General features: G+C 39.8%; 2 protein-coding genes across 11 annotated transcripts in view; one reads left to right on the plus strand and one right to left on the minus strand.

Moving 5' to 3' along the window:
• Nucleotides 1-286: 286 nt before the first annotated feature.
• Nucleotides 287-26,975, minus strand: part of LOC145462783 (nitric oxide synthase, inducible-like) — a 42,523-nt gene continuing 15,834 nt past the window's right edge. For 3 of the 5 annotated variants that reach the window (XM_081446384.1, XM_081446387.1, XM_081446385.1), the window contains exons 2-30: nucleotides 18,064-18,233; nucleotides 17,269-17,456; nucleotides 16,508-16,665; nucleotides 16,021-16,183; nucleotides 14,680-14,913; nucleotides 13,839-13,978; nucleotides 13,343-13,453; nucleotides 12,303-12,366; nucleotides 12,068-12,169; nucleotides 11,306-11,374; nucleotides 10,952-11,035; nucleotides 9,883-9,924; nucleotides 9,724-9,794; nucleotides 8,930-9,074; nucleotides 8,209-8,378; nucleotides 7,821-7,995; nucleotides 7,261-7,402; nucleotides 7,097-7,175; nucleotides 6,231-6,415; nucleotides 5,962-6,098; nucleotides 5,425-5,469; nucleotides 5,145-5,270; nucleotides 4,520-4,604; nucleotides 4,019-4,106; nucleotides 3,629-3,926; nucleotides 3,062-3,187; nucleotides 2,578-2,643; nucleotides 2,140-2,207; nucleotides 287-1,603 (exon numbers count right to left, since the gene is read on the minus strand). In XM_081446384.1, the coding sequence (XP_081302510.1) occupies nucleotides 1,576-1,603; nucleotides 2,140-2,207; nucleotides 2,578-2,643; nucleotides 3,062-3,187; nucleotides 3,629-3,926; nucleotides 4,019-4,106; nucleotides 4,520-4,604; nucleotides 5,145-5,270; nucleotides 5,425-5,469; nucleotides 5,962-6,098; nucleotides 6,231-6,415; nucleotides 7,097-7,175; nucleotides 7,261-7,402; nucleotides 7,821-7,995; nucleotides 8,209-8,378; nucleotides 8,930-9,074; nucleotides 9,724-9,794; nucleotides 9,883-9,924; nucleotides 10,952-11,035; nucleotides 11,306-11,374; nucleotides 12,068-12,169; nucleotides 12,303-12,366; nucleotides 13,343-13,453; nucleotides 13,839-13,978; nucleotides 14,680-14,913; nucleotides 16,021-16,183; nucleotides 16,508-16,665; nucleotides 17,269-17,456; nucleotides 18,064-18,233 (3,559 nt within the window). In that variant the 3' untranslated portion in view covers nucleotides 287-1,575. Of the gene's footprint in view, nucleotides 1,604-2,139; nucleotides 2,208-2,577; nucleotides 2,644-3,061; nucleotides 3,188-3,628; nucleotides 3,927-4,018; nucleotides 4,107-4,519; nucleotides 4,605-5,144; nucleotides 5,271-5,424; nucleotides 5,470-5,961; nucleotides 6,099-6,230; nucleotides 6,416-7,096; nucleotides 7,176-7,260; nucleotides 7,403-7,820; nucleotides 7,996-8,208; nucleotides 8,379-8,929; nucleotides 9,075-9,723; nucleotides 9,795-9,882; nucleotides 9,925-10,951; nucleotides 11,036-11,305; nucleotides 11,375-12,067; nucleotides 12,170-12,302; nucleotides 12,367-13,342; nucleotides 13,454-13,838; nucleotides 13,979-14,679; nucleotides 14,914-16,020; nucleotides 16,184-16,507; nucleotides 16,666-17,268; nucleotides 17,457-18,063; nucleotides 18,234-23,414; nucleotides 23,461-24,087; nucleotides 24,103-26,975 lie in introns of those variants that run through there. The other 2 variants (XM_081446388.1, XM_081446386.1) reach the window with 2 other exon arrangements.
• Nucleotides 18,246-26,975, plus strand: part of LOC145462794 (uncharacterized) — a 37,138-nt gene continuing 28,408 nt past the window's right edge. For 4 of the 6 annotated variants that reach the window (XM_081446399.1, XM_081446401.1, XM_081446402.1 and 1 more), the window contains exons 1-2: nucleotides 23,469-24,351; nucleotides 25,421-25,507. In XM_081446399.1, coding sequence (XP_081302525.1) covers nucleotides 24,070-24,351; nucleotides 25,421-25,507 — 369 coding nt within the window. In that variant the 5' untranslated portion in view covers nucleotides 23,469-24,069. Of the gene's footprint in view, nucleotides 21,510-21,593; nucleotides 21,711-23,468; nucleotides 25,354-25,420; nucleotides 25,508-26,975 lie in introns of those variants that run through there. The other 2 variants (XM_081446403.1, XM_081446404.1) reach the window with 2 other exon arrangements.

The following is a 26,975-nucleotide window of genomic DNA, read 5'->3' on the forward strand; positions in this document are numbered from 1 at the left end:
AAAAATGTTTCAGTACAGTAGCGTATTCAGATGTACCCGCCACGTGATTGCCTAGTTTCTAGTCCTCGACATTTCGCGGCGGTCAATCTGTTTCGGGCCGCGTGGTCCGAGCAAACAACAAGTTCTTCCAGGAGAAGGGTGCTTATTATGAGAAAGAATTAGTCGCCCTCGATTTGAGAGGGGCCTAGTTTTTGGGCCAGTGAAGCTTATTATGGAATCCTACAGTATATCACGACAGCGTATTTTATAAAATGAACCCCGCGAAGAAACAAGAAACTAACATCCATACGATCTCAGCACTTTATTTCAAACTTTGTTTTAGCCAATCCATACATTAACAGCAAAGCTATATCTCTATAAAATCATTAATATTGTCAACCAACTCCAATCTATAATTCATAGGCAATAAATGAATCTTTGCATACATTGTCTGTCAGTTTCCACGTTCGCACTTTTTGCAATTCTGATCTAAGGCAGTTAAATTTTTCGTTCTAATCTTTACAGTGAAGAATTAGAATAAGCAGCGTTATGCGGATGCACTCAAAAGCTTTCATTTTAACGTTCATGCCGCCAGAAGTTGTAAAACGATACAAAGCGTAAAGGGTTAAAAGCAAACCCTTGGTTGAATCATTTTAAAAAACCCTTAAGTTTTACGCCTAGGCAATTTTCTGTTGTTTATTGGAAATGTCCTCTCCCCACCTCCCCCCTCTCCCCACAACCCACATAACAGACACACCCCCAAAAAGATGTTGTAATATAAAAATGTTGAAAACGAAATTTAAACTGATTGTTTAGCTCTATGGTAATAACAATAAAGACTTTAAATGCCAACTCCTGCGGCAACAAAACAATACTTCAAAATTATCTTTAATCCTGCACAAAAAATATAACATTTTACTTGACTGTCTTTCTGCTATTAACGTATCTTAGTGTTATACTTTTTGGAGGTGCGCTCTCTCTAAAAAGACTATCAACATGGCCCCTTCTCTAGAGCGCCAGAGGTTGTTACACGTCCCAGTTGATTGGTTTCTTTTTTCCCGTCACCTGTCTTCTTGACAGGGTGTAGTTATTACAGTGAGAACGTATATGTTAATAACTCTTTGAAAATCTAAGTCTAATCTCGTTCTACACCGTCTATAGCTACTTTACTAGGACTATTTCCAGTGAGTCCAGTGATGTTCGGAGCATCTTTTGACGACGTCACTGGATAGGCCTTGGGTATCAATTGGTCGCGTGACATGTCGGTTATAATAAAAAAGGTGCCAGCACAAAATGGGCGAAATTGACAGGTAGATCGAGATCTAACTCACTATTAACTTTCAACACCGCGCATCCACCGAGAAAAACTCAAAAGATGGCTTAGATATCAAAAGGGGAACACATTAAATTATGTGCTTGAAAAGGGTACTTGGTCTCATGCTTTCAAGAATGCAAAGTTAAAGCTGAAGATTCTGTTTGGTGGTTTGACACGCTTTTTTGAATTTCTTTGCAACCATTCTATCCTAGCAAGATTTTTTTCTAATTTACACGGCCGGTCATGTAACCTATTGATGCGGAAGGCCTGGTATGTTCATCTTAAAGCGCCCTTTCCTTGTCTAGTTTTCTGAAACCAGGAAAAACGATAGTGATGTGAGTAAGTAATTCATATTGAGCACTTGATTCTGTAAAAACTATTACCTTGAGTTACCTGAGTGCAATCTTCAATCTAAATTATTAGATATTATTGTTCTTCCTTTTTGACACAAATGAGCACGTGCACTCAAAAGACTTCCGAGGCTTTGTCGTTTTACTTATCTTAGAAACCGCTTTATATTGGCGGAAATCAAACCGGGATATAAATGCGTTGTTTTACTCTTGACAAGACGGGAAATTCGTCCGCCTGGACTCCACAGCAGGTAGTTTCATTTTAATACAAATGAATCAGTCAATCAGTCAATCAGTCAATCAGTCAATCAGTCAATCAGTCAATCAGTCAATCAGTCAATCAGTCAATCAATCAATCAATCAATCAATCAGTCAGATCAGTTAATCAGTCCGTCAGTCAGTCAGTCAGTCGGTAAGACAATCAGTCAGTTAGTCAGTCCGTTCGTCCGTCCGTCCGTCAGTCAGTCAGTCAGTCAATTAATCTCATTAACTCACCTTGCATCCTTTGGTTCTTTGTTTCTCTGGGGGACACTAAATATATCTTCATGGTATCTGTTTGATGACTGAAAAAGAAAATGCACTAAGTCAAAAGCTTTTCTCTTGAAGAAACAACACACACTCTGAGTAAGAACTCATTTTATCCTCGAGTCTGTACGACGGGTTAGGGAAACGAGGCTTGAAGTCTGTATGAATTATAACGACACATGTATGCTTCAAATTCTTGCTTGTTAGTGGTCAACGCGTCTCAGCTCTCTCGATCCCAAGATAGAAGTAAAATTTTCTTCACAGGTTGCCACAGATTTCTTCCATAGCTAATGCTAAGAACATGATAGTACATCAAGACAATATATATGCCATAGTTGAAGATTTTCCATTCTCTTTATCAGTTTATCCATTGACATTGTATGGAGAAGTTAGTCACAGACTATTTACCTTCATTTTCCTGATGAAATCCAAACCGTCTTCAGGAGACGAATTAAGGCGATCAGCGAGCATGGTCTGTTGGATTGGCAGCAAAATGAATATCATGTGTTAATAAAAGCCAGCTAGTTACAATAACAATGCAAAGAGATTAAACTCAACTGTCATGTAAGCTCGTTTTCTCTCCAGCCCTGAGAAGGCTTTGAATTCTACAACCTTGCTCGCAACCATTTCAACGTGTATCCACTGTCTACATCATTGCGCTTAATGGTGCGTTATCGCCTTCAGCTATACTTTGCTTTTTCGCTATACATCCAATCTCAAACCCGCAAATTGCCATCGTTTTTCTTTCATTGAGTGCACCATACTAAATTAGAAATACTGATTGTGAGTATCAAAGCTTGCTTGGTGCGTTGACAATTTTATTGAAATGCTGCGACTAAAACTGTGACGCATAATGTTGCAATGTTGTCGTCTAGACCTCTAAACCAATTACCTGTAAGGTTTTGCTGACGTCATCAGCCATGGCAGCTCCTCCACACACATACACATGTGCACTGTCATTGACTATCAAGTCGTTGATGTTAGACGAGTCTTCCCTCAGGAGGTCTTGAACATATTTCTGAAAACAAATGCGTTGCTGTGCAGTCAGAATTCTGTTAACAAATGATTAGTACAGGAATTCTCGAGGATATCTGCCGGAGCACCTACAGTGATAGTAAAAATAATGGATAATGTATGAAAAGTTAACTTTTATTAGCTGAGCAAAAATATAGTTCAACAATCGTTTAATCTGCCCTGCTGAATTCACCTGCAGTAGGTAGCAAGGTAGTGCCTGGAGATTAAATAATAGTGAAGATATCGGTGACGTCACTTATTACTATTAATGTGCCATCAGAGAGCTATTGACTGCTGAAACAAAGAATTTTTTTGCTTGGAGTCTGCACTTGAGGAACATCTCTTTCTCTGGGTGTCACGGCGCAGAGAGCTTGCTCTTAGGCTATAACCAATCAGACTGCGTGTTTTAACGTAAATCATCAGATGCCATTTATGCAGTGTATACCTTAGGCCTTCCCTCTTGTCTGGAGTAAGCTGTGAACACATCGGTAATTGCTCTGCTTTGCTTTGCGTTTTGGGTTTCATGTCGAAAAATGTCATCCACATGAGAGTTTCTGCAACCGAAAAACAGCAGCATGTCTCCCCACTGTCGTCGGCCTGTTTTTGATGACTCTGGTGGACACCTGTTGTTCAACTCGAACATCCGCTGCTGCCAGAAGGACCGGAAAGGTGCAATGCCAGTCCCATTCCCTATCATGATCACCGGAACCGAGCCATCAGTGGGAAGATGGAAGGACTGGGCACTAAATTAGAGAAAGAGAGGATTTAATACCTGAACTGTATTGGTGCGCTCCTGTCCAGGCCCAAATCAAGGAAAAAAAAAATTAAAACTCACTGTCTGATATAACAAGGTATCACGTCACCACATTTCAGTCCTTTGAGCCACGTGGAGCACACGCCAGAGTGATGTGGACCTTGACCTCCTGTGAAAATAACATAACTTCATTAAACCTTTCACCGATAAATGGCTATCACCCAAGACGTCTGCATTCTACATTCGTTATGGGGATTTATTTACTTTTATCAACCTCGCGTAGAAACTTGCCCACTGACACAGCCAAACAGTGTTTTAATTTGTGGATTGAAGTTGGTTGCACGCGATACCAGATTTCTTTACAAGTTTTCGTTTGATATCATTTGCATTTGTTTAAGGCAAAGTGTAACAAGTTTTTTGTCAGTACCCACTCCCCTGGCATTTCTTTGTGTCGTTGCGCACGCCTTAGTCCGAAGGTTAGAAAAATCTGCTTTTACCTCACAAAAAAGTGAAGAAAAGTAAAACGAGGCATAACCTCTGAATTAGTTTCTGTTGGAAAAGCGTTCTGTAATTTGTACTTACCTCTTTTGTTATATTCAACTACAGCTACTGTGATGTGAATTTTGTTGGCGTGAACATCGGGAGACGAGGATATGGAGTAGAATCTCTGCGTACGAAAAAGAGACACATTTTAAGCACACATTTCAGTTTGAAGAAACGTCCATAAAAGAACTGCCAGACGATATTATATCATCTGCCGACCCAGCATGGTCATCACCTCTCAAAAATCAAGTCCGAGCCTCGTTCGCAGGGGGTGGGGGAGGGGGGGAGAAGAGAGAGACACTGGGAACGAGGTTGATCAAGGCCATCAATTATTGTACAAGATTATTAAAGGTAATGCTATAAGAGAAAAGTCTTGACAAATGTTGACGCAAAATTTCTGCGTTAAAGTCAACGGCAATTGTACTACCAGGCAAATCCAACAAAATTTGGTCAACAATATTTCAATACCGGTTACCGCTATAAAATGTTGCGTTAAAATGGTTGAGCGCGCCACGCTGCACTGAAAGTTTTCTTTTGAAATTTTAGTTATAAATCGCCGTTAAAAGTCGTCTCTAGTGGCAACACGTTTAAAATGTTTCGATAGCTTCTACAAACGAGGTTTCACAAAAACAACCAGTTGAAACTGCATTACATGGTTACTTACCGGTTGCAGAGCCGGAAGCTGCGTTAATAGCAGGTCAGCAGTCACTTGTACAGAGGGAAATTCCAGCAGTGTCTCAACTATGTTGCACTCTTTCCTCACAGCCCAGTCATCGTATCGGGATCCACCCTGATAACATATCAGAAAAACAAATATGTCATGACTTTCATATAGTAACTTATAATTGGTGGTTACGCCCTCATTTCTTGCTCCGCTCCAGAAACGTCAAAACTATTATCAAGTATGACCAGCGAAACGATTTTAAATTTTAAGGTTATGTTACCTTGCCGAGGGTTTCAAGTTGCATCTTCTCCAGTGGGCTTGTTGCCTGCAGTGACATAAAAAAAGAATGTGAGCGATTTTGGCAAAATGTAAGAGGAATTTATATTTTTATCTTAAGTCCTTTCGGCTCAAAACTCGAAATGTTTGCCTATTTTTTAATAAACATATATATTTTTTTATCCTTTTGCCCCCCCCCCCCCAAAAAAAAAAATACAAGAATCAAATAGTTTTATAATAAGAGAAGAAAATACTCGGCGAGATGACAACAGTTTGAGCATAACTCAGTGAAACATGTTTAAAAAGTACAGAGAGAAAATTCAAGGTTGAACCTCATAAGGACAGGTAACGTAATTGGTTTTTATAAAAGTTTTCACAGTAAACTTAACGTACCAATTTTGACAAGGAGTGGAGCATCACTTGTGTTGGAATAAATCCAAAACCCTTAACGCACAGACACACATGTCCAATATACACAAGCAGATACGAATCGTCCGTGACAGAACAACACAGCCTAATTTAATAGGCCCGATATACGTACCAATTTTGACAGGTAGCGAAGCATCTGAGGTGTCGGAATACTTGTGATGTCAAGGTATCTGGTCAAAGCTTCTCTTAAGGTACACGCCACGGAAAGCCGGTTAAAAGCTTGCCACTCTTTTGGTCCACCGGGTTTGGCTAAAAGAATAAATCACGAAACTGCTATTACATGTACATTGTAGTCAAAAAGAAAACAACGCCTGATCGCATGTTACTCGGCAATTAGTATGGATGAATTATGTTTTGATGACTCTGAGTTTGTGGCTTTACCTGGATCTTCTCGAGCGACTTCAATCCTGATTGGCCGGTTCGGATCAGGTTTCTCGTGCATCATGTCAATCAAATCCTGCACTAGACTGGCTTTGTTGGCGGGAAATACAGCCAGGTGATCTCCTGGCTCGAAAGTCAACTCATTTCTGTTGTCAGTATCCAGGCTAACCAAGATAGTTGAGCGACTGGAAAAAGTGCAAAAGATAAGAGATTAAGGGTAAAGATAAACACACACTTTAGGTAATCCAGGTCTAAAGAGGGGAGGAGCAAGCTGGCTCACTGACTTTTGTTTCTATAGCAGAAAGCAGCTAGGAATATTGTCACTTCCTCTGGATGAAATGCCAGTCCATCACAGAGGTTACTCCCCCTCCCCTCCCCCCCTCCAGCATTTTGTCAGAATACCCTGACAATTCATCTGTACCCATTTATTCTCCAAGATAGAGAAGGGAACTGTGAGTGTAAAGTGACTTCTCAAAGAACACAACACAGTAAACCTGGCCAGGACTTGCACGCGGACCACAAGATCTTGAGTATCAAGCCACCCTCCATAGCCACTTACCCTCTCCCCCCTACCCAAATAACTTAATGAAAGAAAACAAAGAGTACAGTTTGGTTACGTTTATAGTTCCCTGAAGAAGTCGGGCCGTGAAATATAGCCTTTAGTCTCAACTGTACGGTCAGCCTTTCTCTGTGAGTGTTTGATCATCAGTTCCACTAGGATCCGGTACCTTTGGTTTGTATTTACAAAGTTCGTTTGCAGTTACCGCAAACTTTCGTAACATCTTATAGTTGTCAACGAAAAGCTTAACGAGAAAGGATTTAACGAAGCAAAAACCACATGTTCATATTTCTCAAACTATATATACCTCGAATCTTTGGCTTGAAGTTCAGTCACTGAAATGACTTTTGCGGGGCTAACGGTCTTGTTGTAAGTCTTGGAGAGATCTGCAAGAAACACACACAAAAAACGTTTAATTTAGAAGAGTGATAAATAAGCAATGATCTTTTTAAAGTAAGTCTTTGAACTCACAAGAACACAAGTCGCTCGGTTTTCTTCGTTCTTCTACCCAGCGGTAGAGGCCTGGGCTCCAGCTGGTTGACATGTTCTTCAGTGATGCACTGACAACTTTGCTCGCAACTTCATCATTCACGCCAAATGAATCACAGGCCGCCTGAAATCCAACAACATAAATATATGGTCTTTCATATATTCACTTGTAACATCTAATAAGCTTACTTTTTCATTAGCTGACGAACCTGGGGAAACAAATATCTTGAAGGAGTTTTGGTAAATTCTCGGAAAATAAACTGAAGAGAGGCATTGACAAGTATGCCGAGTTCTCTGCCCAGGGCTGCTCGGTTCTCCAAGTAGGTGATCTCTTATCTCTTTGCAACTGTCTGGAGACTTTTATCGACGGTTTAAGATCGTACAATGAGGTAGAAATTACGATTTTTGAAGGTACAACCATTTGCATTCAGGCATATTTCGAAGCAATTCAAAGAATCACGCATACGCTTTCGTAGACCTTTTAACAACCTAGTTCTGATAGCATGCAAGGTTTCAATTAAAAAAAGGTCACTTTTTATTACCTTAAAAACATTTTTAGCCCATTCGCTGAACGATTCGTCTTGACCATTTAACTCGTCCCCCTCTCCAATGGTCAGAATTGACTTTCCTCCAAGATCCTTCAGGTGGTCATCTACGTAATGCCCAAAAGCACAAAAATTGGGGTAGTTACTGGAACCAAGTGCAAACACGGAATATCTGCCGGAAAAAAAAAATTGGCATTCAAATATCTAATAAGTCACGCTTGGTGAGCTCAAATAACAATCCCTGATTGGCTACAATTGCCACGTACCACATAAACTCTCTTATTCCTTGTTACATCACGTAATATTGATTGGTTCTTTATCATGTTACATCACATATTTTCATTGACGAGTCTCACTGGGTTTTGCGGGTTTCAGCCGCGGTTACCTGACGTTTTTCAATGGGCTTGTGCCAGTGCTCTCTTTCATTCTCTGTAAGTAGCTTGAGAAGCTCGCCCCATTCTCTGGGGATTCACCGTTGCCAAAGGTACTGGTAACTACAAACAACAAGGTCTCCTGAGTGAGCTGCGCATGCTCGTATTCATTCATGCACAAAACCTGACAGACAACAAAAAGCAAAGCATTTGTTAGCTTGAAACAGTTGAGTTGAAAAGTTAAAAAAGGTTCAGATGTTTTATTTGTAGTGGTCAACACGCTTAGCTACACCTAGCTAGTTCACAGGCATACCACTTAAACTGAAAGAAACAAATATATCAACTAAACATAACAGGATTAAAAATCCCAGCTGGCTTGAGGCGGACCAATTGGCTCTTTGCAAGCATGACCGAGGTGTTGAACTGGGGTCTACAAGAAACAAATCCAGCTAAGTGGTCAGATCAGGACTTAACTGGCCCGCGACCGCCGGATTTCATTTCGAGTCCGGCGTCCAAACCACTCTGTCACACTGCCTCCTCAAACGTTGATTGATTGAGTTTCGTGACAATCGTAGTGTCTTGTAATGCTCGCAGCAAAAAGGTTTAGAGGACCCACGCTATTCCCAGTCGCTCATCGGAGTGCTTGTGCGTGAAAGCCCGTTAAAACATGTCAGCATTGAGGAAGAGGATTCTTTTTATTAATGATCGTGGCAAACCTTAACGATTGCGACAAACCTTAACGTCGAACGAGTGTGACATGAGCTTGGCCAAATTCCGCGCGAATCCTTCTGATCGGCCAGTTTCTGTAGCGAATAAGATAGTGGCCTTCTTTCGCTGAGACAGAATCTTTCTCATAAGGAAAGCTGCGAAACGAACAGCCCTATATAGAGAAAAGAAGAAAACCATCAGTAAATGATGAACTAGTCCGTTACTACATCAAAGGTAAAAGAATTAGCCTGTACTGAGCTCTAAAGTTGTCCATATAAGGAGTCATTACAAAAAGAGGAAGGAGAAAAGAAAGAAGATATTAGTTTTTAAAAAGCTGCTGTGCTGCGTCAGGGAGTTAAGTGAAACACGTACCTATTTACCAACTTGAAATTAACTGCCAAAGCACGTTTGTGAAGTCGATTTTTTGAGTGTTAGAGCGTTTGGTCAGAACAGAGACGAGGGAAGAAAAAAGACGAGAAGGAGAAAGAAGAGGCGTCTTTCTCATTTTTTTTCTCTTTACTCTCGTTAACTTCCGCTCGATTTGCAAATATCTTGAAAGGCTGGAGCAAGCTTTGATTGAATTGACAACAGCACTCGAGAAATCAAGTTTCATTTCTAGTCCCAACTCTATCGGTGAAAGTTTCCTGCGCCGAACTCTTTTACTACAGAGGTTGCTAGGTAATCTGACGTCAATTTTCCGCTTGGGCATTTGATAGGGTTCTTTTCAGTATCAGGATGATTTGTCAAAAAACGCGCGCGATCTTCAGCTATCTTCGTATGTTAACAAAACGCAAAGCACCAAATCAGTACTATAAACTTACTTGGCCACAGTTTTGAAAGATGTTTTCTTTTTGGCTTCTCCTGAGGAACTGTAAAACCGCCACGGATCAGTCTATTTAGTTTTAAAGATGAGAAAATATCATGATCAGTGGTTGGCTTCACGTGCCAGCTTACAAACATGGAAGTATCATATATGTTACCTGGTATTCGTAGCTCGGTTTCAAAACGTAGTTCAGCATTTCCTGCAGTTGAAAACAGAAGTCTTTTAACACTCCAATGTTTTGAACTCAAAATTCACTTGAGATTAAGGTATAAGCGAGTTTTATATACATAAAACTAGTTTTCTGGTTTTAAGATACTGGGAAATCTTGGTCAAAAGAGTGATCTGCAACAGCTACGAAATCACAATATAAACGTACTGAGTAACAGCAGAAACTCCCAGGTACTGGTAACAGACCAACATGACTCAAAAGAAGACGATGAAGTAAAAGTTGGGCCGTTGCTTGCTCTTAAAAGGGGCCTGGGAAATACTTAAATAAGGCAGACCCTTTCTTTCTCCGATAAAGTGAGGGAGGGGGGAATTTTTGACAAGGGAGAGGAAGTGGCGGCTCCCGGGCTTTCACCTAGATTTTCCACTGATACATTTAAACAGGAGGAGTCTAATAAGCCGTGTGATGTGAATAAAGAAAGTTATTACCAGGGTTAACGTCTTGATGTAACAACAAATTTTCAGAACTAACACAAATTTCGTTATAATCCTTTAATAATTCTCATCACAATACCAATACATTATCAGGCAAACAGGTGACGAGAATTAAGAAAACTATCAACTAAGTAATATTGTCTTGATGTACCACCAAATTCTCAGAACTGACATTAAAACATTTGTATGACTCTCAGTAAGGTCCCCCCCCCCCCCCCTCCCACACTACGCCGAAGAAATTTGAAAACCCAGCTTATTTTCTAAGGTTAGGCCTACAGTCCACACTAGTCCGTTGCGAAATCGGAGCTTTCCGAAAACGCTCTTCAAAGCGGAGAAATTTTAAAACGCCGGCTTTTAGTTTTCGTATGGACGGAAGACATTTTGAAAACGGAGCTTTTCGAAAATAATGGCGTCACGAAAATCATGTGATTTCCCTGATGCGTTTTCAAATTCCCCCGGCGTCGTGTGGACGGAAATCATTTGATGCATTTTCAGAGTGAAACCTCCGTTTTCAAATTCCTCCGGGACCTGACAGGAGTAAGGTAAGGAGAAGCTTTCAAACGCACCTGGTGAAAGACAGGTGTAGCACTTCCAGACATTGGAGGAACGATCCAAACCCAGTCTGCTGGGCAGCCACCCCGGACCTTGATCTGAAAAAGAAAAAAATTAGAATGAGCTAGATACGTACGTCACCATCAACAATTCTAGAATGCTTCCTCTATTTCGGTCCTGGGAGAATATTTTTAGCGCTGGTTATAAAACTTCCGATCTGGCATGTGTCCTTTAGTGGCGCTGTGTACTATTATAAGATGGAGTAACATGTGTTGTATTATCTAGCGAGAACTTAACTGCTTGTTTGCAGTTAAGCCACACTTGTCTGTTTCACCAACGTATAGTAAGAAAAGGGAAAATACACTAACCTCTTTTTCCATGTGTTTTATGAATGACTCTGCAGTGGAATGATGGTCAGCGAGAGTAACACCGGCTTCCTAAAACAAAAAACGAAATGCGATTGGTAACACGCGGAGCGACTAAGAGTCTGACATGTGCCCAATAAAAGACAGCTACCACGAGGCATATCAAATGATGTTTTTATTCTATGGAAGGTTAAGGATAGTTTCAAGTCTGTTCAAATCTAAAGAATGAGAGGAAGCAAGATGGTTCGTTCTAGCCGGGGCTTAACTCCGGTCTCTACGCCATAAAGAGGAGAGGACGTTGTAGGTATTTTGTGAGCTTATGACCGCAAGCACGTGACCCCTCTGGGTGACCATCAGAGGTTGTATGAAAATCAGTCGTTACAGATATAAATAAAATAAAATAGGTTGATGAGAGGAGGATTTCACTGGCACACCCTTTTTAACGATCACTTGTTCAATATGGCTAGAGAAAAAACTCCGTTCGTGGTTCCACAAGTGAGCAGGTTACTTAAAAGAGCTACGTCGCGATTTGTGCGCCTTGAAAAGGTTTAGCCTAAATCTTTCTAGTTCATCTTTTGTAATCCATGTAAATCTTCTCCATCCTTAACCATCCTTGTTCCTTCATGGTTAATTGTTATCTCTTTGGTGTTTTTCTATCTTAGTAAGCTACTATTTTCAGGTTTTCTTCAACTGAAAGGTAATTTTGTACATGGCCGAAATTAACTCAAAACGCTGTGACTGAGCTCCTTTAAGAATTGTTTTTACCTGATAACTGTAAAGGACAGCGTAGTTGATTTCAACCATTGCAAAGTCCTTCCACAAGGATGCATTACTCTTGGTGTCTAGGCCCATCTTCTTGGCAACCACCTAAAAAAGACCATGTTCATAGTTTGAAAAATGCGATAGGAACTATCTCTTCATGGCTGCATCCTAGTCAGCTGGATTTTGTGCATCAGCCGAAGTGAAATGTGCCAGTGATCGAACATCCAGTTCCACTCACCTCCAACATATTGTAGCGCTGTTGGTCTCCTAAATCACGTGCTCCAATCTCGGTCACCATGTACCTGAAACGTGGTGTTAAAGGAACATTGTTACGAGTTCTGAATCATTTTTCGCGATTAAAAAATCACCTTTAAATTGAAAAATCCTAAAAATAATATTGCGCTAAATTAGAAAAACAACAAGGGGGTAATAATAAACCAAAACGGAACGAGCAAGGTTAAGGATGGCGAAGATTAACACGGATTACAAACGAGGAACTTGCAAAATTTAGACTAAGCTTTTCAAGATTCACGAACCATTCTTTAAACACTTTCAGTTCCAAACTATAGAATGCTTAAAACATCCATCTCTTTTAATGTTAACGGACGGAAAATTTAATGGTGCATTAAGACTACATCATCTTCAGCATATGAGTAATTTCTTTTATTTTCCGTCACCTGTCTTTATTCACAACGAACTCATAGAGCGTTTCACCTGAATATCAAAAGTAATACACACTTGATTTTGTTTTGCATTACCACGATCAGCGATTGCCTTTCAAAACTCGCGCCACTTTGTCATCCAATCAGAAGTAAAACCAAAACCAATCGTCTCTCGCTCATATCATTTTTTCCCGCTCTTCGCGTCAGGTAGATTCATTTGCTTCGGCTTTCAATAATTACGAAGATGAACATCATTTGTTGTCATTAAAGGTAATAACGGATTAAATGAAACTCTGTTAAAACCATTCCGTCGTACAAGCGCGCTCGGAATCTCTTTTAAAATGGTGGTAACCTACAAGTATATCATGTAAGAGTATTACCGGTGATTTTGTCAGCTAAACTTGTAGTCCCACTACAGGTGGACAGCTAACGTATAAACATAGGCACGCAACGCGTGCAAGAGTTTTTTTTAAATTAAAGCATTTAGTGGACTCTTAGAGTGGTTTTCAATTAAGTGTCGTAAAACCATGGGGCAAACATTATTTCAGGGGCGGGAAGGGATGACTCTACCATCCGAAGATTAAAAAGCGAAACGCGAAATCATTATTAAACTAACCATCCATTGAATGGAGCTCCGGTAAATTCCAGTCCTCCAGCGTCTAGCATCATGTTGGCAACCGCTGGCAGGGCGTACCATTTTAAACCCAGTTTCTCAAACCAAGGATACCTTGTGAAAAATAACACGTAGATACCTTTAAAACGTGCTTCTCAAACTCATTAAAAATTCATCAAGTTTAGACAAAGAAAATATGACCGTGACGGTGTTTGGATATCTGATCTTAATTAGCACATATTTTTTACAATTTTAGTTCTCCGTAGTTTAACTTTCTATTAAAAAGATTTACCAAACACTCAAGATAGTGTTTGACCACATTTGCAAACACCTCGAAGTTCGTCAAAAATACTCCGCTGCGCGTCGTATTTTCAACTCTCTTCTCGGTGTTTGGAAGTGTGCTCTAACATGGTCTTTCGTGTATTACATACGAGACGATAATACCACAAAATAAAAACAGTATAAGTCTGCTGAGAAGTGTGTTACTGGCGTCACTCACTTTGGGTGCTTGATGTTTACTTGAAGAGCAAGGTTCTCGGGAATGTCAAAGTACTCGGGGGGCCCGCCATTGGCTTGTAACACCAGGGGCAAAACGTCAAATCTACCGCCTTTGCCTTTCCAACCCATTGACTGACAAATCTGAATAACAGGACACAATTAAGAGTCACTTGGAGACCGCTAAATCCGTGAAATGGTGGAGCATGAATGGCCCAAACGAGGGGGCAGCTGATGGTCAGAGGAGCAAGAGATGAGGGGACGAGAAAGAAGGATTGAAAAAGGGAGGGACTAAAGTAATTCTAAAAGGCGGAGCTCTGCTACTGCCCGGTAAATATAACAGGAAGAGAAAGAACGGAGACGTACGTATTGCAAGTGTTTCTGTTATATTACACTTATTTATACTCTTTCTAAGTTAACATATTCTACTATCTAAGCCTCAATAATTCCACCCTGGTGGCCAACTCGATAGCTTCTGCCCCTTTGGCTACTACACACTTTTCTCTTCTAATATAATTTTGCATTTCTTTGTCTTTTTCTGATTTTACATTTTTGTTAATTAAGTATACGTGTAAATAAATTGGATTAAATTGTGCTGGCATTTTCCCCAATATTCACTATCTTCTCCTCTCTCCATGTGTTGGCGTTGACTTCCAAGTTGAACCTTGCGCAAGACAGGGGTTACCGCAAGAAAGCGGAAGAGGATGGCCTGTGTTACATGATCAGAGCAACTTACTCAAATTGTTTTAATCGTTCCTTTTTCATAAGCGTTTAAACTTTCATTTTTGTAGTTGCTCAGCCATAATCTCTAAAATCTACTAGTTAAAAGAAAAATGTTATTTTACCTCGGTAAACTCCACACTCGCTGGATCGCCAATCACCGTCCCATCAGGCTGTGCGTACCCGGCATACCTGATCAGTTGAGAGTTCCATACCCGGAAGTCCTTTTTTGGTTCTTTCCTTTGTGGGAAGACGGTAATGACAGATCTCAAGTTCCCGCCATTAGTCGCGTATTCCAAGTGTTTCTTGAGGATTTCGAACATTTCTCTCGGGGTCTTCACGTTACGAGCGTCGAATACCTGGTAAGTAAGTAAGTAAAGTAAGTAAAAGCTTTATTAATGTGTCAATGTATTTAGTTTTCACAACTAATTGGGGACACAACAAAGAAGGAGAAGTTTAGTAAGCGTCTCTGATGGTACCAGTTGGTTGGTTCCCGGTTGTTTACAATACGATTAGGCTACTTAAAAGGAGCTCAATCACAGAATTTTGAGTTATTTTGGGTACGTACATAATTACCTTTGAATTGGAGGAAACCTCAAAAAAGTACTTTGCTAAGATAGAAAAACACGAAAGAGCTGATAATAAGCCACAAAGGAACAAGGATGGTTAAGGATGGAGAAGATTAACACGGATTACAAACCACGAACTTGAAATATTTAGGCTACGCATTTCAAGATGCGGAAACCGTGACATAGCTCCTTTAAATCAAGAAATTTTAATGGTGGAAAAATCAGGAAAGGAAACGGGATAAATTAAGAATCGAAAAATCGTCATACAAATCGATTGATTTTTCAGCCTGTATTCCTTTTGTATCCGTTGACCAAGCTGTTTTTCTCTCGCGAGGAACATACAATATTTAAGCAATAGAAATAATTTTCCGAATTTCTATCGACTTACAGAAACACAAGTCGAAGTTTAGGAGAACGAGTAATGCTATGGGAACACAGGCCGCGGGCAAGTGCTTCCACAGCTTTTTCGAGCTTTCCAAAACTTTCACGAGTGCCTATAACTCTGTAGCAACTCGGATAAAATGTGTTCTATATCTCTTAGGAAACACTGCGAGAAAATGAAAGGAAAATCTTTCATTTATTATTTGCTTGTGCCATCATTTCGTCAACAGATTGTGCTATTCTGTGTTTAAATCGAGTTTCAGAAATGTGGCTTTTAGTGCACGTTTTCGTAAAAGTTGTTCGCTATAATTAACAATTAGCTTATGAGCTCGAGATTTCTATCGCGCAGCCCGGGTCAGCTATCACGCATAGAAATCGATAGCGAATAATCTAATTGGTTTAGTACAAATCTTTTAGTCGTTCAAACTTTTTCTAAATCCACTTCATAGACACTGAACTATATTACTAGTGTAGATTTGTAATGGAGTGTTTTTATAACATAGTTTAACATAATACCTGTAAATTGTTCCACTGAATTCTCCCAATGCACCGTGAGGCATTTCTCCACGCAGTTTTGGCGGCAAAAATCAGTTCCGGTTCTGTCAAGTCATAGGTCCCAGTCTCTTCGACAGTCTTGTTAACCTCGGTCAGCCTCTTTTGGTGTTCGTCACCATCACAACTGCAGACGTGAAGGAGAGAAGAGAGAAGCGACAAAAAGCGTTGAGAACGGCGTCTTAAAGTTTACTGACCTGTTTTGTTGCTTGAAAGAAACAGTTGTAGGATTCTAGCGATGGCTGTCGTCAAAGAAAAGCAAGTCATCAATTGGCCACGTTCCATAAATCAATATTCTAACATGGCTCCCAGGCTTTCAGGACAAACCTCTGTATTTGGTGGTGTTGTCTTTAGGGACAAAAGAAACTTCAAAAGTTTGCGATCTTGTCCTGGAAACCTCGGAGTCATTTTAGAATATTGGCACATCGAACGTGGCATATTCGGTACTCACAGATTGATGGACGTGTAGTATTGCTGAAGAAAGTCTTGGGCATGAACCTTCACCTCATCTTTCGGTCTTGGTGTCCCAGCAGGCCTCGGTGAAGGGATTTCTCCTCCATACGGGAACATTACTGAACCTGTGCACCGGCCATTGGTGCAGTGGAGAGGCTGAGAAAAAAAGTCGAAACGAGAACCGAGAAGTTGAAACATGAGGACAACATTTGATACGATAGCTATGAAGTTTAGTCTTCGCTGCTATCAACTTTAAGAGTCTTTCAACGCTGCACTTTTGTAAGATAATTTCCGAACTGATACATACAAGTAATTCATGATAATATCTTTAGATGCCAGCCTCTCATATTTTAGCAGGATTTCAAGACTGCCCATTGCTTTTAAAACTAGCCATTTGCAAACCCAGTTGAAACTGTTATCAAAAGCACAGTGATGAATAAACCGAATTAACTGCCTGGCATCTCCAGACCTCCCGTGAAATAATAGTATAGTCAGAAAGAGTGCATGGTGATCTACTTTCTACAAGGATCTACTTTATAAACTGCTTCAAAACTTTTTGATCTCAGCAATCTGTTTTTTGTTGTGATCTGAAGTAATCACTCTGAAGATTCTCGAAGATTCCTCGGGAGCATTCGGCGATTCCAAAGTTGACCCGAAGCCTTTCGACCATTTCCGAAAACGACCCGATGATTTCCGAAGATCCCCAAGCTACTATTTACAGTGTATTAAGTCACAGGCTTTCATAGGAAATTCACATACGTTTGTTGCCTTTTGATGCAGAGTATCCACAGCTTGTTTATCTTCCACCCAGTTCTTCAGCCTCAAATACTTTGGTTCTTGAGGCCTTAACTCAAACGTTCCAGTCGCACCACTAAATGGACATCTCCCTTTAGAGGTCTGAGTCACTGGACAGATTTTGTGTTCATTGGTGTCATGACCAAGAGGTCCTTTAAAAAATTAGGACACAGTTACAAAAGAGCTACCAGGTTTTGAAGCCATCCCGAAAAATGGCCACTCAAAATCTAGAGGTGTGGAGCTCATTTTCGCGCTGGAATTTTACGCTAATTTTTTCTTTTTTGCGCTTCTTACTAGACGGTTACAAGGATTCGTCGTATATTAAGTACCAAATTGATCAGTCTCGGCTGGTTTTCTGGCTAACGTACGGCCTACTCTCAACTGAATGAAAGTAATCTATAGCTATCTTGCCAGCTGTATTCTAAAACCCTCCGATTTGCCATATAATGATAGCTATGATACTGACAGAGAAATTTAAGTTTGGCTTTCAACTTTCAAATTCAAACTCTTTTTTGCCCTGATTTTGCCTTTGTCTTTGTTAAGCGCTGATCTGTTATTGGTTCAAAATGCTCATGCAACCTAGTTAACCAATCAGATCGGAAAGAAATATGTCGTTCAGCCATTCAGGTGCAAGACCAAACTAGTTCGCTTTTTTTTCCCGCGCTTGGCGCTGGTCGCAAGCTATCACAGCGGGTTTTGATTGGTTCATTGTGATGCCTGGCTAGGTATTGAAGCTGAAGTTTGTGTATATTATCATACCTTTTTGTTCATGGTTTATTTCCTTGACAGGATTAAGTTTAATTCTCTCCATGACATCCTCCAACTGACCACTTATAGTCAGCGCTGTGTTATCGACTTCCGGAAAACCTTTTCCGCTGTCAGTTTCATAGGCAGGGCGTGGCTTCATCTTGATCAATTTACTTTTAGTTCTGAAAAGAGAAACGTACACGAGCAAAGTGTTAAATTCCGGTTACTGCTTAAATCGACGATCAAGAAGTCTGTGCTAGTTTGAAGGAAAAATGACGGTGAGTACAAGTTCTTGTCGTTATAGAGCGGTTTTCATTTGAGTGTCCAAAGTAATTAGACAATTACTTTGGTTTTGGTTTTGGTTTTGGTTTTACTTCGGTTTGAGATTGGCTGAGTAGTCTAACTGGTGAGTAATTGGTTTGGTCTTGGTTTTACGACACTCAATTGAAAACCGCTTTAATAAGGCGTTTATTCAAAGCATTAATTGACATCGTCGGAGAAAAACATTGGATTATCCATTTTGATCAACACAAAGATTTCTGAGAAGATTGGGTATTCGCCTGAAAGCATTATAACATCAACTGTTAAAGAGTGGGTACAATGTCCCAATAGATAAATTGTATTTGCCACCAAATAAAAGCGTTTATGGCTTCTACCCACGCTCCTGGCGTTACTTTAAACACAGTGTTAATTTTCAACCAGGAGTTTAAGGGCCCATTAACCCATTCATGCGCGCGTTCGCGCGCGTTGCCAAGGAAGTAAAATTTCACTTCCGGTTACTTACGTCAGCCTGAGCGCGGAACATAATAAATCAAAAACTTGCAAATTCGCTTACATTTTAGTCCTGATTTTAGATGTTTTTCTTTGTGCTTCACAAAATGCAAAGTAAAAAAAGTACAAGCAAAGACAAAATAAGAGAAAGACAGAAAAATAAGAGCACTAGAAAGAGAAAAACTAACTCCATGTGGCGTGTTTGATCTTACCGAAGCGCGCTAGTAGTGTAAATTGCGCACGCAGGGTAACTTCCAATAGATATCGGGCGCACTTCCGGTTTCTTTAAACGCTAAAGGAAACGCGGTTTTTCATTAAATCCAGCCTTTTTCGACGAATTTCCATTAAAGCCAACGTCGGAAACATAGCTATGCATTCCTTTTTCGAAATCATCTTTTTTCAGAAAACTACGAATTTTTCAATATTTTGAAATGCTCTCTGTTGTAAATAAGTTAGGGACTGGAGCTGGTTTGACCTGCGAGGTCTGAGTCGAGTCTCGTGATTGACACTTGAAAAACGTGGGCAGAAAAGGAATCGGAGAGAACGGAAAGGAGTCTAGCGTGGACATTGATCTATCTCTGTATTACGGAAAATATCTATCGGAACACGGAATTAACTCTTAGAACAACATTGTCATATCTCGGAATCTATCAAAGGATCAAAATAAAGAGTATGGATCGATACAACACTCTCAAAATCTGACCTTTTAGAAATAAAACAAAATCGATGCATATCGTAATGAGGATTTAAATTAAAATACTAAATCAATGAAAAAAAATCCCGATAAAGTAATTTGCCTGGGAGCCTTTCCTTTTTTTCTGTAGTAGCCACATGACCATGGGCGTGGCCTGATGACGTCATCACTAGTGTTACTGATCATGAAAAAGTTAAAACACATGAAATAACTCTGAACTAACTAAAATCGATGAGGTTATATGAGAATAAGTTTTCCTTAGCAACGGCTCGAAAAGATCGGTTAATGAGCCCTTAAGATAACGAAGAAAGGCTGGGAGTACTGAAGGGTCGAACTAAATGGGGACGGGGTCAGCAAGTACAAACTTGATTGAGCAATAATCACGAGACCATTACAAGGCAATTTTATGACTTCGATCACAATAACGAATTCATTGGTAATAGTCACGAGTTTCACTGGAAAATAACTTAGCCTCGCTTTCAGCGATCGGTATAAGACGTGGCATGCTTCTCGAGTTCGTCCTCTTTGTCTCCAGACCTGACACACTCAGCGAGTTCGACTATCCTCCTCCCTTCCTCCACCTCATTTATATTATGTATTTGTGATATAGGCACTTCTCCTTTTTTCTCGTACCCTCACCTTTGCAAGAGCTTAACAAATAATTATTCGTTAATATTGTATTTCATATTAGTTTTAATCAATAAATCGGCCATTCTGCGTGGCCAAAATTTATCCCAACAACGACTTGTCTGGTTTCGATTTCTTGCAGCGCTCTAGCAAACAAAGCTCGGCTGTTGACCTAGAAAATTTGACATAGGTACAGCTTCATAGTTATAATTTTGGAAACAAGGGAAGAAGACATAAAGTATATCTGCTTCGAAGTGCTCGCAACTGTTTGCCTTCGGAAAGATTCCTGGCCAGATATGTCATTTGGTTTAATAAACTTAAGAATTTGAAAGCAGAGAACATAAAATCTCAGATTCCGAGCGGTAGAAATGTCTGCGTGACACCATAACGAAACACTTTGAGCAGTCTCCAGTCTACCAAAGAGTGTTAGCCTGATGACGTATCTCAGATTTTGAGGAAGCTGATATTTTGTGAAGCAAATTTTGTCATATAAGAAATATTCGTTGCATTTTTATACGTTGCATTGATGTTCCTCCTGTTTAAATATACGGCAAAGACGTAACTAAAGCCAAGTTGTCGACGCGACCGTTTCGTGATGAAATGACTTCAAGGACTTTCCGACATTCACAAGATAATCGTTAGCGTTACAAACTGAATAATTTTGCTAATGCATGTTTTGGCGTCTTCCTTGTTTAACTGTGACAACTACGCTAAACAGATAAAGAACTCACGTGACGCCACGTGCCGTGAGCCACGTGAGTCCCATACTTTCGTGAAATTCAAACTTTCGTTTCTTTCATGAGTATTGACCAATCATTCTTTCCATTGACCTTTTAGTGTTTGTTACTATTTTCAAGCCAGCATCCGAGCACGTAATATTCAAGTGGAAGAAGTTGAATAATAGATTGCTGAATCAACTTCTCGAATAAATAAATAAGGAGTAGTAAAAATAGACATTGAACTATCGTGGACTGTAAGAAACGTCGAAATAAACACCGAGGCTAGAGAAGACAGAGATAACATCAGTCTGACAACAACTTTTCAGAGCGACCGTAACAGCGCCAAAAACAATACTCGAAATTGTCGGAAAAGGTGTGAAGGGTGGCATAACAAGTTTTAAACCAGCGTGAATGTCATAGCTACGCCATCAAGGAAAATATGTAAATCCTTATTTACACTAGGAAGTAATTACGCTGCACGTTCGCAGAAGTAAAAGCCAGTAAACAAAGTAAACCCAAACGAAGATCAAACGCAACTGAAGAGGTTCATCTTAGAAAGCAAGCGATTCAAAAAATTGTAAGTTTCGGCCATGCCAGATGATGAACTTGGAGTATAAAGCCAACATGGAAGTGATGACCAACCAACCGTGAGTTATTCTTCAAATACAGCAAACTCTAGTTTAGTCAGTTTACAATGCACTTTCAAAAACACTGCTTTTCTTTTCTCACAGAAGCGTAAACTGGTGGAATTTCAGCTAAAGTAGCATGGGAAGAGGCCAGAGTTTTTCCAAGCCAATGAGTTAACATCGAGATTCACGAATAAAATACGACCAAGAAGAACATGTGAAGTAAGTAAGTTAGCAGGAACTGTTCATGTGGTTTTACAAGCAGCTGAAACTGTTTGCGTTGAAAGCCATGTACTCCATTCTTTATCATCAACTAAGAGGAATGAATGGATCCGGGTACCTCTCTTTTATATGTATAACAGGAAATGAAGAAATTATTAATCATTATAGGAATGACCAAAGGCTTTCGTAAAACATAACAAGATCTAATGCGCAAATAATAATAAATAATCTACGACAAAGTTAGAAATTGTGATCGCTACAAAGATATCAGGGAACAATGAACAAAAGACATCTTAAGCGGATTCTAGAATTATGACCTTTTCGATGCTTTTGACAAAATGGATCTTATTGAAATACGTCCAGAGGTGACAACGGGGAAGTAATTACGCTAATTAGACACATATTTCAACTCTAGTTACGCTGGACAAATTTAGCGCTATTTCGTTTTTAGTGAGCTCCGCTTCGGCCTTTTTTTTGGTCTTCAGAATTTTTTGCCCGCAACAAAGATCTTCACGCCACGCGCTTGGGGGGCTTGTTTCTGTTAATAACCTTTCAGCAGCATCAAGTTTGCGCGGTAGCATTTGTTTCTTCGGCCGCTCTCTTCGCTACTGTTCAATTTTGAATTTCTCCCAAAATGGCAGTGGGAATGGGGCAAGAGTTCTTTGTCAATATATCTTTAGCTTTTATTGCGATAAAATATTTTTTCTCAGCGTGAGTAGTGATGTTAAGCCGCAGCGAGAGATCTAACCGAGTTTAAAGGACCCTAATCACCTTTCGCCATTTTGGATGCCATCGAAGTTATTGATATTGCATGGTGAAGCGAAATCTTATTGCTTTACTGTAAGTTGTATTCCTGAAAGTATGTTTCATTATCTTTGGTAGTTTCACAGTGATTTCCTTCGTTTTGACATTCTCCGAACAAAATATAATAGCCAAACTCTCTCTTGTAAACATAACCAAAGGTGTGACTGACTAAGATCCTTAGCGTCCGGACGACAGAGCGGCGGCTGAAATCAAGGTTTCAGATTTAGAGTCCTTCGAAACTCCTGTCGTCAAACGAAAACGAAGCATGATTTTTGCCGTTTCCAGGTGTCGAGCACGTCAAGCATGTTCTAGTTTCTAAAATGTATTCAGGAAAGGTAAATTACAACTAATATAACATAAGAATTGTTCAAGTATTGCATTGAAATCCCCCGAAACACTGCCATGTCTTCCAAAGGAAATTTGTAAACAAAGCTATAATCCCTTACTCCACAAAAGCTTTTACCATCGTCAGTTACTCCGGAGTATTTCCCAGCAATGCTCAAAGTTGGCCTGATTCAGACTTAGCAACTAAATTTGCACTTTCTTAGGCTTTTATGGAAGCTGTTCTAGAAGTGTATTTTATCTTAGCGTGTTTCGACATGTACGTTTCCCAAAATTTCAATTGATAGAGATCAAGTGCTATACACTGCTGCGGAAACATTGGACATACTCTTTCTTTTTCCTAAGGATATACTTTATAAGAATGTCAAGGCTTAAATTTGTGAAATTTTAAGAATAAGACCGAGAATATTTTCAGACTAAAATCGGCAGAAAAATAAGAATATTCAGCCTAGGCTGGGAAAACAATTTTCTTATAAAAGAAATGAGTGTATGCTTTATTCGTGAATAAAATAATACCAAGAAGGAAAGACATTTAGAACAGTGATAGTGTAAACTCACCAAGTTTACAGCGAATTTCAAGGGCACTCTAGAATGATGTTGTTTGCTGAAATAATTCAATAGAGGTTAATGTCAGAAACTGTTGTGATTTACGATTTTACACAACGACTACAATCCCCTGACATGTCGAGTGGAAGTTAAATCTACTCGGATAAACCGGAGAATGATGAATGTAATCACTTACTAAATCAAGGATTGCTGAAACATGCCAAATAACACAGGTATCTAAAGTTCGTATCATGTGCATCCCAGCTGCCTGATAGTAGAAAGACTAAAAATCGCACAGGAATAAAACAAGTGTATTCACGAGCTAATGGGGGCGTGATGGCCTCATGTTTAGTGCGCTCGTCTCCGGATCGAGCGGTCCGGGTTCGAGCCCTGGCCGGGGACATTGTGTTATGTTCTTGGGCAAGACACTTTACTCTCACAGTGCCTCTCTCTACCCAGGTGTATAAATGGGTACCGGCAAACTTAATGCTGGCGGTAACCCTGCGATGGACTAGCACCTCATCAAGAGGGGAGTGGAAATACTCCTAGTCGCTTCATGCGACAGAAACCGGGATAAGGTCCGGCCTGATGGGCCACTACGCCCGTATGCAGACTTAACATTCACCTTACCTTATTCAAGAGCTAATAATATAAAAAATATATACATATGAATACGACTGTTTACCTGACTTCACTACAGTTTTTCACTTGCTCTGTATGCCTGGTCACGGGACAAACGCAGCTCTACTTCGCTTTTAGTGAGCTTTGTTTACACTGGGGTTTTTTCCTTCACTATTTTCCTTTAAGAAGCAAAAAACATCACGCCACACCCAAGAGATTGCTGTTGAACTCACAACTACAATCAAGTTTGTGTACTTGTTTTGCTCGCCCGGCTGTGTGCACAGGATACAGGACTGCTCTCCGCTCGTTTGTTCTGCGTTCGCTCCAGGTAGTTACACTCTTTTTTTTTTTATAAGAGTATATTTTTTTAAGAGTATCGAGGCTCAAATATGCAAAATTTTAAGAATATTTTAAGAACAAACCCGAGGCTGAGATTTTGAAAAGAATATAAGTTTGTGTGTTAAAAATTTGTAAGTACAATACAATTACGAAATCGTAGAAAAAATATTCCTTTCTCTAAACAGCAAAAGTAACCAAAAAGCATCAAAAATAACACTAGCCGTATGTTCGGTGCTTATAACATTTCCGCAAGAGGCTATGTGTGTTATATCAGGCTTTGATGCCCGCAAACTGGCTCCAAAATTACTTTACCACCATATCTATGGATGCAATAATTTTATTAAGACTTGTACTAATTTTTTAGATTTGATAAAGTGTTTTAAAATTATTTCCAAAAAAAACGAGCGATTTAAAAGAATTTTTTCGGATTTTGAAATATATTTTGGGATTGTCCCTTATCGGCTTCCGTACGGGAACCACTGATATGTCTTGAATAAAGTAATAATGAGTATTGATAATGGACATTGAACTATCGAGGACAGTAACAAAAAGGTGCTATAATCCCCGAGGCTAAAGTTTAGAGAACAAACATCAGTCTGACAGCAACTTTTAAGAGCGGCAGTAACAGCGCCAAAAACAATATTCGAAATTCTCGGAAAACGTGGGAAGATAACATAACAAGCTCAATTTAGTTTCCCTGGTTCGTTAAAATCCGTTAAACCAGCGTGACTCCCTTGAACGTCATAGCTGCACCAACAAAGAAAATACGTAAAACTGCATTTCAGTACACCGGGAAGTGAATACGACGCGCTTTCGTAGAAAGTAATATTGATCGTCAGACTTTAAAAGCCTGGAAACAAAAGAAACCCAAGCAAAGATCAAAGGCAATCTTGAAGAGGTTTATCAGAGAGCAAATGATTGCAAGTTTCGGCCATGCCAGATGATGAGCTTAGAGTAGAAAACCACAAATGCCAACAATGACCCAGCAAATGTGAGTTATTGTTTTGATACAGTAAACAAGTGCACTTTCAAAATCTCTGCTTTTCTTTCCCTCACAGAAACGTAAACTGGTGGGATTTCAGTTGACAGCGACAATATTCACGATTAAAATACGACGAATTACGATGTATTCATGTGAAATAAGGGTAAGTTAGCGGCCTGGTTAATAGGCACTGTTGGTTTTTTCAAGTAGCTAAGACTGTTTGTGTTGAAAGCCATTGCATTCCATTCTTTATTTTCAATTAGCGGATCCCAAGTACTCTCATGTTAGGAGTCAAAGAAATGAATCGTTGCAATAACAAGATTAAATTCTATTCTATATTCAAGATTGATGTACTGTAAGCAAATATGGATTACTTAGGACCGATTAAGAATTAAAACACAGGCAAGCTGTTAGCAAACTTCGATCGGGTATTCATGGAATCTGGACGCCCACTGTGTGGTAGACTGTGTAGTTTGGCGGTTTCAGCAGTTTTTTTAAGCAATTTGAGCGCGAGCGCACAAAGCGGCGAAGCCGCGAAGCAATTTTAAGCAATTTTGAGCGCGATCGCACAAAGCGGTCTCTCTACCAGGCGAATACTATGAACTATGATCTTCTCGATGAGAACAACAAATGGTCTTCTTATTAAATAATGTGGACAGAACCCAAGCAACTTTGTTTCCGAAACAATGCATATAAAATGAACTAATAACAGCAGACCACGTTACAAGTCATAACAAAACCTCTGTTTTTCTAGGAATAAGTCAATAATTTCTCTACATGTACCTAGACATTTTTGTGGACTGTCAGTGGTTTACAAACCTTTTCGACCCGAGCGCATGTTTTATTGGCAGATACTGGTGACCACGGCGCTAAGGAAACATATTTCGTCTCAAATTTCTTCGTTCGACGACAACAAATTTTAAGGCGTCTTCTTGTTCCAGCCTGTTCACAGCCGTTTCTTCCTCTTTTTTGTTTCTCTCCTAGTTCATCAGCGGCTTTCATTTTTTTCGCGTCCTCGACAGTATTTTATGAGAGATTATAGAAGATCTATGAAAAAACTGAAGAAATCAACGTGCGATCTCTGCTGCCAGGGAGAAGACCGTGATGAAGAAAAAAAGTTGAGTGAGCGGACGAATAAATCTTTTAAATCTAATATAAGCTTGAAATGATGAAAACAATAAAGTTTTACTATTAAAGTTTCATTTTTGTTTTTCATAAGGCTTTCGAAGAAGCAAAGTTTTCTTTTGGGGTGTGCCGTTTTTGGCGCTTGGCCAAAATTCCCATTCTTCCTGACGATTATTCAAAAGAAACGTCTCGTTTAATCGAACTTGGCAAGAAAGTTCACAAAGCGTGTGAAATTTTAGTGTCTGTGTGGCTTTTGCATCAAACCATTCCTTGTGTGAAATCCGGCTGGAGTTTGCGCGAAAGAAAAAAGTTTTCGCGAAAGAGAAATCGCAAGATGAGAGGCGTTACCAAGATATTAATTCCTAGGCTAGAATTACTATCAAAAGCTCGTTGCATGTTACGCGTTTCTGAACTTTTCTTCCATCAAGCTATTCAGGATCATTTTTACATCAACTGAGGTAATGTCATCGATGACTACGAGAAAAAAGAATCCACAAAAAGTTAAC

Source organism: Orbicella franksi, chromosome 12 (genome assembly GCF_964199315.1).
Source record: "Orbicella franksi chromosome 12, jaOrbFran1.1, whole genome shotgun sequence".
Taxonomy (NCBI): Eukaryota; Metazoa; Cnidaria; class Anthozoa; order Scleractinia; family Merulinidae; genus Orbicella; species Orbicella franksi.